This window comes from Eumetopias jubatus, unplaced genomic scaffold (genome assembly GCF_037043125.1).
Source record: "Eumetopias jubatus isolate StellerSeaLion01/CBP00866 unplaced genomic scaffold, mEumJub1_p1.0 scaffold_12, whole genome shotgun sequence".
In the NCBI taxonomy this organism is placed as follows: domain Eukaryota; kingdom Metazoa; phylum Chordata; class Mammalia; order Carnivora; family Otariidae; genus Eumetopias; species Eumetopias jubatus.
The window spans coordinates 4,479,082-4,490,577 of record NW_028274818.1 but is presented as its reverse complement, the minus strand read 5'-3'; the positions used below and the strand labels follow the sequence as shown (position 1 = coordinate 4,490,577).

At 54.9% G+C, this 11,496-nt stretch overlaps 1 protein-coding gene across 1 annotated transcript; it reads right to left on the bottom strand.

Moving 5' to 3' along the window:
* Positions 1-9,639: 9,639 nt before the first annotated feature.
* DUSP23 (dual specificity phosphatase 23) lies at positions 9,640-10,652 on the bottom strand. The gene is made up of 2 exons (XM_028090974.2): positions 10,326-10,652; positions 9,640-10,049 (listed from the first exon to the last, which is right to left on the bottom strand). The coding sequence occupies exons 1-2, from the start codon at positions 10,590-10,592 to the stop codon at positions 9,864-9,866; spliced, it is 453 nt and encodes a 150-aa protein (XP_027946775.2). The 5' UTR covers positions 10,593-10,652; the 3' UTR covers positions 9,640-9,863.
* Positions 10,653-11,496: the final 844 nt, after the last annotated feature.

The following is an 11,496-nucleotide window of genomic DNA, read 5'->3' as shown; positions in this document are numbered from 1 at the left end:
TGCCCTAGTCCGGTGGCTTTAAACCACGTGTGGTGGCCGCAAATTCCTATTTCCTGACGTGACCAACCTCTCCTGTGGACTTCAGACTAGAATATACAGGTAGCCTCTCCTCCAGCCCTTGGGTAGCAGCATTTCTCAAATAAAACCCCGCAGTCTCCTCCTCACAGGGGATGGACAAGTACACAGACGGCCCATTCCAGTGCCCTCCTCTGCCCCGCTGCCCTCCTCCTCTGCCAGCCGTGAGTCCAGCAGAAACTCCAGAGTCACCCTCACCAGGATCTCTCCCCCAGCTCTATAGGGTCCTCTACAAAGCGTGCCTCAGATCCCCCTCACCCTCCCCATCTTCACTGCCCCCGCCCCCGGGAGCCCCCACAGCTTTAGCCAGTGCTGCTGGGAGAGCCTCTTCCGTTCTTTTCCCGGCCCCTGGTCGTGTTCCCATGCATTTCCTACACGGAAGGAAGAAGTGACCCACTCAGTATAAACAGACCAACGCAAATATCCCTCTGCTTAAAACTCCCACCGTCTCTCCATCACCAGAGAGTAAAGCACGTCCCTTTGTATCCTGCGGGGCAGGCTGGGCCCTGTCTCCCTCTCCAGCCTTATGGGAGGCCACCGTCTTCTCCCTCTGTGCCGGGAGGCCCCTTGGGTTCTGCTAGCAACCGCAGTTCCTCCCTCCTCTGGGCCCTCACTGGCTCTTCCCTCTGCCTCTGGGCTCTGCCCGTGTGTGTGCAACGGTATTCAACACTCTGGAAATCAAAGCGGATAACACAAACACCTGGGTACCCACTCCCCAGCTCTATTTAATTCCAAAATGTCACATGTGCTTTAGATTTTTGTTTTCTTAATAAAGTGGTATGGAATCAGCTGAAGTCCCACCCCCCCCTCCTGTCTCCCTTCCGGAAGTAACCCCTGAAGTTGGTATCCTCATTGCCATGTCTGTTTCTACACTTTCACTACACGTGTGTGTCCGTTAACAATAGATAGTATATGGGGGCATGTTTAAAGTTTACATAAATGGTATTTTATTGTGGGAGGATGGGGCATGGCTTGGGCGATGGGTCCAGGCTGACACACGTGGCTCTAGCTGTCGCTCCCACCGCAACCAGCCTTTCATCGGATACATGCCTCTAACTATCGATTCTCCTAATGATGGGTAGTGGTGCCGTTTTCTATTTTGGGCCATTCTAAACACCGCTGCGAAAAACATTTGTACACGTCTCCTTTGGCTCGTATTTGTTTCTCCAGGGTAGCCCCTTAAAAGCAGCATTTCGGAAGCAGAGCGTTCGCGCCTCTCCAGCCTTACCAGCGGGCGCCAGGTGCTCTCCCGGGTTGCACCTGCCACCTGCTGCGGACTGGGCGCCGAGGGGGCGCCACGCCAGCTCGCCGCGACCCGGGCTCACATGCACCTGCCGGGTGCCCTGGAGGGCCGGACCCCAGAGACGCTGTGTGGAGGCGCTCCGGTCCTGGGTCGCTGGGGGGATGTGGCCTCAATCCTTCTCTCAACCAACTCTTTTCTAAACAGTGAAAGCAATACAAAACAACAACTTGCCCGCCTTGCGCTCAAACTGAGAAGGACCCAGGATGCGAAAACAAACACGGATGTGCGTAACATGCACAAAGTACAAAGCTAGCATTTTAGCGTATATATTTGCTTCCGATTTTCCTTTCGAGGAAATAAGACATTCCAGAGTTTGCTTGAAGTTCTCCTCCCTATTCCTTCACTAACTCTTCCCCACCCCCAACCCTCCAGCAGGCCCCTAAGTTTGGGTTTGGTGGGTAGCCGAAGCATTAATTTTATGAACTATGTATGCATCTGTAAGCAATTTACAATAGTGTTTGTTTTTATTCACACAAATGGTTCTGTAGTACATACCCTGCAAGTTTCTTAAGTGCCCAGCTCTGCTTCCGAGATGTATCTATGCCTATATACCTAGTTCGGCGTTCATCCATTTTCCTAGCAGGATATTTTAAAATTTTTTGTTTGCAGGTTTTGGCCATTTAAACAGCACTGTATATACCCTTCATGAGGGCAGAGGTTTTTACATTTTGTTCATGCTCGGTTTTGAGCTCCTAGAAGTGTGCCTGGAATACAGTAGGTGTTCAATACATTACATTGAGTTTAATGAATAAATGAACAGCCTCATACATGGTTCTAGGCTGCTCACGTGCAGAATTTGTCCAGAATATACATAGAGATGTGGAGTGACTGGAATTTTCCGGTGAGCTGGCCACATCACTCTCCAAAGCTATTGAACCTATTTATATATCCTCCAGCAACTTGAGAGTTCCCTTTCCTCCAGCCTTGCCAACTTTGGTGTTTTGAGACTTGGTATATGTGTGTGTCCAACCTGATGTATATAAAATCACATCTTACTGCTATTTTAATTTGCATTTCCCTAATTCCTTTCTGACCACCCCCCGTGATTTCCTTTGCTCTCAAGGGTGCAGCCTGACACCTGCATGCGCCTAGAGCTCTCCATGCAATCCCAGCCTCCTTCCCTTCCTGGAGGGTTTTGAGCACACATGCCAGGCCAGATCCAGGATCCAAAGGACTGAGGAGCAAAGTGTGGAGGCTGCTCACCGTCACCGTCCCTACCTAGTTCCATCTTGAGCTCTTCAGGCTCCCGTGAGGGGCAGGAGAGGGCTCCCTGGGTGCTCAGGCTGGTCTGTTATTCTCCAGGTCTCCAGCTGGGGGGGGGGCAGCCAAGAGTGCTCTGGGGCTCAGGGTGCTTTGGCGTTCACAGCTGCCTTGATTCCTCTGAGGACCTGCGTGTTCCCGTGGTGGGAGCAGCCTTTGGAGTCCCCGGCACCGCTCCTCCTTGGCACACACCATACCCGGCACCTACTGGAGAACATACCATCCGGTCCACTTGGCTCCTCTATACTTGACAAACTGACCACCATTGGGCCAAAAGAAGACAAGTTTGCAGGTCAGGGGACAGACATAATGGGAGGGTGGGGTTGGGGCAAAAGATACAACTAAGGTAGAAAGTTTGAGTTCACAAGGCGCCCTTGGCCTTGGGACAATAGGAACAAATACCAGGGCACTGGACTGAATGCAGCATCAGGGCCACCACCCCTTCGGACCTTTGAATTGAGTCAACTGGGATACGGCAACAGCCCAAGACTTGAGATGTGATGCCAGCGAATCAGCCAGGGCAGTGGGTGTGCGGGAGCCGTGCTGGCTGCCACTGGAAAGATACATTTCCAGCATGTAAGGATGACACTTGCTTGAGATCCTTTCCCATTTGAAAAGCATTAAAAAATCATAACCTGCAAGCCCAGAGGGCGAGCACTCTGACTTAACAACCCCTTTACTTTCTTTGGCAAAGCTTTATAGTCATTAACTTTCAGCAAGTAGGGAAAGCAGTTGCTTACTTAACTTGTATCTTCTGGAAAGTCTTAAAAATTAGCAGCGGTGAGACCTTGTCTCTCTTTGGCAGTGTTAAATCATAAAGCACCATCCTGTCGCTCATAATGGGGCCATTCTGTCAGGGTGGAACTTAAGACAAATGGGTCCTAGTGAGGTGTCCTCTGCTCAGAGGCCCGTGGCACCTCCACGCTGGTGATCAGATACAACCCTGACCCTTGGGCACGAGCTTCTGTGGCCCCCACCACCATCTGAATCCAACCCTGTGTTTCCTGCTGCTCCCTGGGAGAGGTTTTTAGCTCTTCCATGCCAACAGACTCCCAGCATCGCCCCCACCTCGCCCCGCGTGGCCACCCACTGACTTTGCTCACCTCTCTAAGCCTCCCTATATGGACTCTGCACCTGACACAGACCACCAGTGGTTTCAATAACAGCCACCGTTTGTACATTTCCCTTAGGCTCTCCGACTCTGCTCTCCACCTCTTATGGAAGGAGCAACTTCCCGAATCTGACCAGACACACTCCTCTTATCTCTTTAATCATGCCAGCACTGCTTAAGTACTTATGCACCGCATCTTCGCGACACACTTAGGGGTGTGCACGTGTCACGTATCCCCCACTAGATGATGCACCCCCTAGATTTATCCTGCCCAGTTCTTCGTCTCTGGGCAGATGGTCGGTCCATTGTCATGTGTTTGCCGAGAGCCCATGTGCCAGGCATCGTGCTGGGTGCTAGCAGCCTGGCCAGGGTCTTTAGACTCTGGGAGGAAAGAAAGACATTAAACGATGAGATGAATCATAGGTGAGCCAGGGCCCGCGAGGTAGAATGACAGATGCTTTGGGAATATGTGGGAGTATATGTGGGGGCAGTTGGAAACCTTTCCCCGGGAAATGGTGTTAAACTGAGACCAGTGGGGAGTGGGAGTTGGGAGCTGGGCAGAGCTGGGGACAAATGCCTCCCAGGCAGTCTGCCCTGACTGTCGTGTGGAGAGAGCGCAGAATGCCTAGCCATGTGCGGGACCAGTCCACTCAGCAGGATGGCTGGCCCAAACCTTACACAAGCCCAAGGTTGTCAGGCCTTCCCCTCAACCAGCTCCTGCGAGGTGATCTCTGAACTCTTGGGACATCCTGCCTGATAAGAAGGTCTCTGTGGACCTGAGACCTTGGGTCAGGCAGATGGTCTGTGCTCACTGTGTGGTTGTGTATATGCCAGGCTGCTTGGAGCCAGGCAGTGTCAAGGCTGACCTCTGGGGCTGCAGCCTGAGCAGCCAAGGTCAGTCTTGCAGGGGCTGCGTGCCCATGGGACCTGCCCCCAACAACAACCCGGGGCACCTAGGCCCGGGGGAACTGCATCATCGGGCAATATCTATATGCTTCCACAATTGCTGGGTGAGTTGTATGTGCATGTGATGCCCCTGGAAGCCCGTGCCCGCTTGCTTGGACTCTGCCCCGTGCGCCCTTCCCCTTTGCTGATCATCCTTGTATCCTCCCACCAAAATGAGCCATCATTGAGAGTATGACAGCTTTTCTGTGAGTCCTTCTAGTGAGGGTGCCAAAACAGGCAGAGCAGGGAGAACAAGGGCTATAGGGGAGGGAGGAAGGAGATGGAAGAAGGGATTGGATTCCTTGGGGCCTCACAGGTCATGGTCAAAAATGGCATAGCTCTCTCTGCTGGCTTGATCCCAGTGTGGTTACTTTATTTAATTATATTTCATGGCCTGAGGTGCACCCAGCCCCAACTCAGCCTCACAAAGGTGTCTACAGAAAACGTGCAAATTGGCAAATTTGCTTAGAGTAGGCTTGGGGAGCCAAAGGGCACATAGAACCCACTGCAGGAGGTGAGGAGTGCCACCCACCTGTGGGACAGCCACACCGAGTACTGTCCGTACATCCCACCTTGGTTTTAGAGCAGAGTCCCTACTCCATATATATTAGTAAGGAAGAGACAGCGGCATCTTTAGTATAAAAGGTAGGGGGAGAATCCCAGAACCGTTTGCCATACTGAATCCCACATATTGAAAGCTCCGAGGTGACATCACCAATTTGTTTCGTGATCACATAACCATGGTGACAGAATAAGTCAAGGGAAAAATAGGGTGAGAGAGTGGTTGAAGCAATTTAAGGAATTTATTGGCACAAAGGATTTGGTTATCAAGGTTGCAAATAAGTCATCAACTTCAGGTGTGGACGTGCACCAAGTGTTTCTCAAATTTCTGCTTGCTTGGACAAGCATGCTGCCTTCTCAAGAGTATGCCTTGAATCCATAATAGCTGGAGAAAAATTTAAAAGTAATGGAAGAAGTGCTCATATAACTCATTTCTCAGTTGATAGGGGACTATAGTTTTGATGGTGTGGGAGGCTTGAGGCGGAACCCTGTCGGGGTGGTGGCCGGCCTGGCAGGTCAGCACTCAGCGCTCCCAGGTCAGAGCGGCACTGCCCCAGTCTGGTGTGGGGTGGTGATCCCAGATCCCACTGACGGCCTGTGAGTCCCAGCGCCTCGCTTCTGGGGGACACACATGCTACTGCGTACTTTCTCATGACAGCCAAGTCTCCTCTCCACTCCCAAGAGACAAGACATTTTGTACTTGGATAAACCCAGGTTTGAATCCTGCTCTAGCTATGTGACCGGGTGTGCTGCTCAAACCCTCCAGACCTCAGTTTACTCATATGTGCCCTGGGCATTATAATAAGACCTCGTCCGTAGGGTTGTTTTGAGGATTAAGTGAGATAACGAACGTCTATAGAGCACTTGGCATGGAGCCTGGCATGCATTAAGGGCTCAAATAACAACAAAAACAGAAGGGATATTAGAGTTTTTAATAAATCATCAGACACAAAAAGACATTTGCAAGGGCTTAGTGCCATTCACGTGTACCTCAAGATTGTCATGCTGGGTGAAGACAATGCCTGCTCTGAGTTAGGTAGTAGTGGATGTGACAGAGTCACCTCATGCATCAGCTCCACTATTCAGGACTTAAATTCTTGGGCTGCATCTTAAAGCACCACCCAGAGCTCAGATGTGTTGGCCTCAGTCAGATGTTTATTCTCTGGCCTCCTAGGAGGATGGAGAGAGGGGACATCGGAGGCTGAGTTGATAAGACGGCCCTTGATGCCAAGCTCTGTGAAGACAGACTGCCCTGTGTCACTGGAGCTGGGGGGACGCCCCAGCAGATGGGATGTCTGGATGTGATCCCAGCTCCTTCACTGCAGTTGTGAGGCACTGGGTAACTCAGCCAGCTCGATAAACCTCAGTTTATCTATTAAAAGGGAAAAATACCTGATTTGCAGAGTGGTTGTAAGGATAAAATGATATAATGCGATGCACGTAAAAACACCTGCTATATGGTAGGGGCTTCATAAATATGACGGTTGCAACCATATAACTAAACAAAGTACAGTCACACCAAGTGTGAAAGGCATTAGTGGTAACTGGTATTGTTTTGTGACAAAAAGATCCTGTGAGACCAAATTAGTGTCCTTCTTGGAAAGAATGGCAACACAGTCAGCAGAAGGTTTGACTGGAGGCTTGGCAAGTGAGTGCAGTTCATTCTGGGAAATAGTTCATGATTTGGGTCAAATCCCAGCCCCTGTGACATGCTCATCAGTTCCCTGGGAGGATCTGGAGGGGTCCTGGGGGGCAGGTGGGGGGACCGTGCAGGAGGAGTGGGCTTCCTTCCCCTGGGGAGGACGGATGATGAGCCGCCCCGTGGGACAGGTCCCTACGTGTTAGGGATGCCAGTAGGGGTGCTGAGGAGGCCGAGCTCCAAGGGAGATGGGGGAGTGGGCAGGATGTAGGCTGATCTCCGCAGCAGGAGGCTGTGTGCTGGGACAGAGTCCTGGGAGGTGGCCACAGAACCCAGGACCCGCAGAGCAGAACCCCTGTGTGTGAGGGCTTGCTGGGGGTGAAGTGGAGGTAGGAGGACCAGGCCAGGGAGGAATGGTCTCAGAGTGGCTGGTACCCCTCCTGTCCTGATGCCAGTTGCTTGTGCATCAGAACAATTCTCTGGGAGAGGAACGAAGGAGGTGCTGGCTGTAGAACCCGAATGACATGGAGGGACGTCTTTCCCATCTAACAGCCTCCATTCAGCAGGGAACTCAAGCCACAGTGCAGAGAATAAACACCAACGGAACTTTAAAGACATGGGAGTGCGAGTCCGTATCACCGCAGCTGTGCCCCCCAGCCGCGCATGGAGAATAAAACCCTCCTGAATGTCAAAAGTTAATGCTGTCACCATCTTGAAAACCTGCCCTGGTTAGAGGGGACCGGCTGGGGCTGGGTACCAGGCACAGCTCGAGAAGGTAAGAGCATTTGACAGTGTTTGGTCCTTTCTCCCCTCTCAAGACTTGTGCATCCACAGGAGAAATTCCCGAGCACTTTCCCATAGGAAACGAAAGCTTACCGTTGCACCTGGTGCCTGTTGCTTTGATGCAGTGGTTCTCGACTGGGACCAGTTTTGTTCTCCTGGAGGACATCTGGCAATGTCTGGGAACATTCTTGCTGTCACATTTTTTGGGGAGCCATGCTACTGGCGTCTAGTGAGCAGAGGCGAGATGTTGCTAAACACCACACAGCGCACAGGACAGCCCCACAACAAAGGAGCCTCCAGCCCCAAATGTCAGCAGTGTCAGGCTGACAGACCCTGGTGTGAGTCAGTGCGAAGGTTCTGTGTCGGTGGAGATGGCTCGTTCCTCACAGCCATCCCTCAGTGAAGTAGACTGGGGAAGGGTCACGGCTAGCCTGTAACCCGTCGTTGGTGGCCACATACAGAAGAGGGGATGGTGAGCAGGCAGAACATTTGGGGGTGGGGATGAGCCAAGAAGGAGCCTCAGGCTAACCTCCCAAGGTAGGAGAAGGATAAGGGCAGAGTTTTCCATTTCAAGTCAACTCTTACTTATTTAAAAACCGATTTCCTTAAGCACATAATTATATGTTTATTTCCCGGAGGAACTCTTGAGGCAGCGGAGATCTGCTTAAATTATGGGGACGGAGGCTGCACACAGGGCTCTAATGGGGTTAGAAAAATATTCTGTCTCCTTTGAAGGAGCCTTGGGAGGAAGGGAAGTGCAGGCTCCTGTCCTGCAGCGCAGAAGATGTGGGGAGGATGGAGCGCGGGAGGAAGGGAGGGCAGCGAGGGTGAGGACTTGTTGTCCCACCTGGTGGGGCACTATCAGGGCAGATGTGCACCCCGGGGTGCAGCTTCAAGCCTCCCTGGTAGGCGGAGGGAAGGGATTCAGGAAGTGCGCCATCCGCACGCTTCCTGCCTTCATGCACGCGCGCGCGCGCGCGCAACACACACACACACACACACACACACTCCCCTTTGGACGGGTCTCTGGTTTGCACCAACAAACAGCCTGGGATGCTGCCGGGGAGCAGCAGGTGGGGTGGGGAGGCTTCCGTGCCTGGAATTGGGGGTTCCTCACACCCCCCACCTGGCTGGGTGGTAGGGACCAAGGGAACGGGGAGGAGTATGGAGTCCTCAGCTCTGACACACCTCAGAGGAAAGGGGGAGACGTCTTACGGCCTGTCTCCCACTCCCGGAGACAGATGGCGAGACTCTGGCTGATGGGGTAGCGCGTGAGAGAGTGTTGGATGGGGGCTGAGTTGGGTGGGCGGCTGTGGAAAGGAGAAAGATGTGTCAGGAGCAGGTGTCTTAGGCCTGCCTCTGGCCTAGGCTACACGGGATGGGGGCCTCAGGGGGACCCTGGCCTCCTCCCTCCGTCTCCACTGCATCTGGAACGCGTGTCTGTCATAGTATCACGAGGCTGTGGGGCAGCATAAGGGGGCTGCTGCTCACAGGGGGGCTGAGCAGCCCAAGGCTGGTGAGGGGTGTCCAGCCCTTGGGAGCTGGAGATGGTGGTTATCTGTGAGGACAACATGCAGGCCTTCTCTCTCTCGAGAGGATGACACACGAGGGGCAGGGGGGGCCTGGACTGGGGGGGGTTGTGTCCACAGGGGCTCTCCCGGCCTGTTAGCATCAGACACCCGGGGCTGCTGGGGATTTGTGCCCTCTTGGTTGACCAGCTCCGCCGGAGACACATCAAAGGTCAGCAGAGAACACAAGAGTCTCAGCATCTTAGAGAGGCTGAAGGCCTGGCCCACCCTTCCACTTTCTAGAAGTGTGGCCTTGGGCCTGAGCCTTAGCTGCCTCACCCAAAGAACAGGGGTGGCCTTGCTGCCATTCCCAGGTCACAGGGCTCGGGTGAGGCTCAAATTCGTTGACGTGTGGGCATGCTTGGTAAACTGCAAGGTGCTATGCACTGTGGGCTCGTTCTTGTAAGTTATTTATTCAGGGAGGCAGCGGAGGGACCCCCCAACCTCCCAGTGCGGCTGCACCCATCTCTTCAGTCAGGACCGGCCTGCGGGGAACGGCTGCTCAGGTCTCCCGAGCCAGCAGGAGCCGGAGGGCTTAACTTTCAGGGCGTGTCCGCGTCTCTGGCCCCACCGAACACGTGGGTCAGGGCCTGGGACGCAGACAGGAGCTGAGGCCCCTTACTTAGTCCGCTGGTAGAACTGGAAGACGGCTTTCTCCTGATCATAAGTCTCGATGGAGCCGGGTCGAAGGCGCCGGATTTCAGCGATGGCATCTCCTGCAGCCAGGCCCCGCTCCTTCACCAGGTAGCAGGCCAGCATGGTGCCAGTGCGGCCGAAGCCCAGGGCGCAGTGCACCCCCACGGCCTGGGAAGAGGGCGCTTGATGGGGTGGAGCCTGAGGCCCGCCCCACCCCTCGGGCCCGCCTCCAGTCTTCCCACAGGCCCAGGGCTTCGCAGGGTTCTCGGGCTCTCAGGGGCGAGAAGTGACATCAGGAGAGCGCTCAACAGCCTCTGCTTTCCACCCTTCTCCCTCCAGCTCATACTCCTCGCCGCCTCCCCGCGGCCTCCCCCTCCCTTCCGGGCCCGGCCCGCCTGTCCCCGCCCTGTCCCCCGCTGACCCCGGCAGGCCCCGCCCGCTGACCTCCCCGCGCGCGTTGGCCTCGTCCACGATCCGCACGAAGCGGTCGATCTGCTCGGGGGCCGGCGGGCAGAAGTCCGGGATGCGCAGCCGGTGCAGCGTGAGGCCGGTGCAGCTGTCGCTGTGCGGGGGCCCGCGCTCCGTCAGGGACACCAGGTGCCGCACGCCCTGGTCCAGCAGGAACTGGTAGTGCGCGGGGAGCCGCGGCAGCGCCAGCCCCGCCAGCCTGCCCGGGAGCACCCACGAGAAGTTGGGGGGCTGCACGCCCATGGCTGCGGCAAAGCACGCCACCGCGCTGCCCTCCCCCGGCCCCGCGCCCCGCGCGCCCGGGCCCCGCGCCACCTACCGGCGCCCGCGCCCTGGGACCACGTGGGCTCCGCGCCCCGTCCGGCGACGCCCCGCTCCGCCGCGGGGATTGGCTGAGCCGCCTCGGGGGCGGGGCTGAAGCGCCGGACCGCGGGGCTCTGAGTGACAGGACGGGCGCCGCGATCCGGCCCCGGTCCGGAGCAGCGCCCTCGTTGATTGGTTGGATTTCAGTACTGGGCGGGACTACCGCAGCAGAGCGCACGGGGATTGGTGGAGCTACCCAAACGGCCGGGAGGCAAACCCAGAGGGAACGATGAATTGCCTAGTGCGGACGAGGCAACCCGGGGTCTGGCTCTGCTGCTCTCTGACGGCCGGTGGCAGTTATTACACCAGTGTCCACTGCCCCTGCTGTCCCAGGGCCTGGCCTCCTGGGGTCTGACTTTCTTCACCGTGGACGCCCAAGGGTTCCTCCTCGGGGGAGGAATCTCCTCTACGGTGACTGACTGGTCCTTATCAGTGACTTGCTGAACCTGTCCAGTGAGGGCGATCGCCGCTGTGCGGAGGACTATTCTCATTTTCCATTGCTGGGATTATTAAAAAATACTGGGCTGTCATCTGCCGCCCTGAAGTCCTATCCGCGATAGTAATTATAGTCCAGTGATAACCCACGACATAAGAATGAACGTTTATTGAGCATTCGCTATATGCCAGAGACTATTCTTAGCACTTTACCTGTGTTAACTCATTTAATTGCCACAATAATCTTATGAGGCAGGTAATCTAATTCACCCTACTTTACAGATGAGGAAACTGAGGCTCCAGAGAGGTTCAGGAACTTGAGTGAGGTGACTAAGGGTCTGGGGATTTG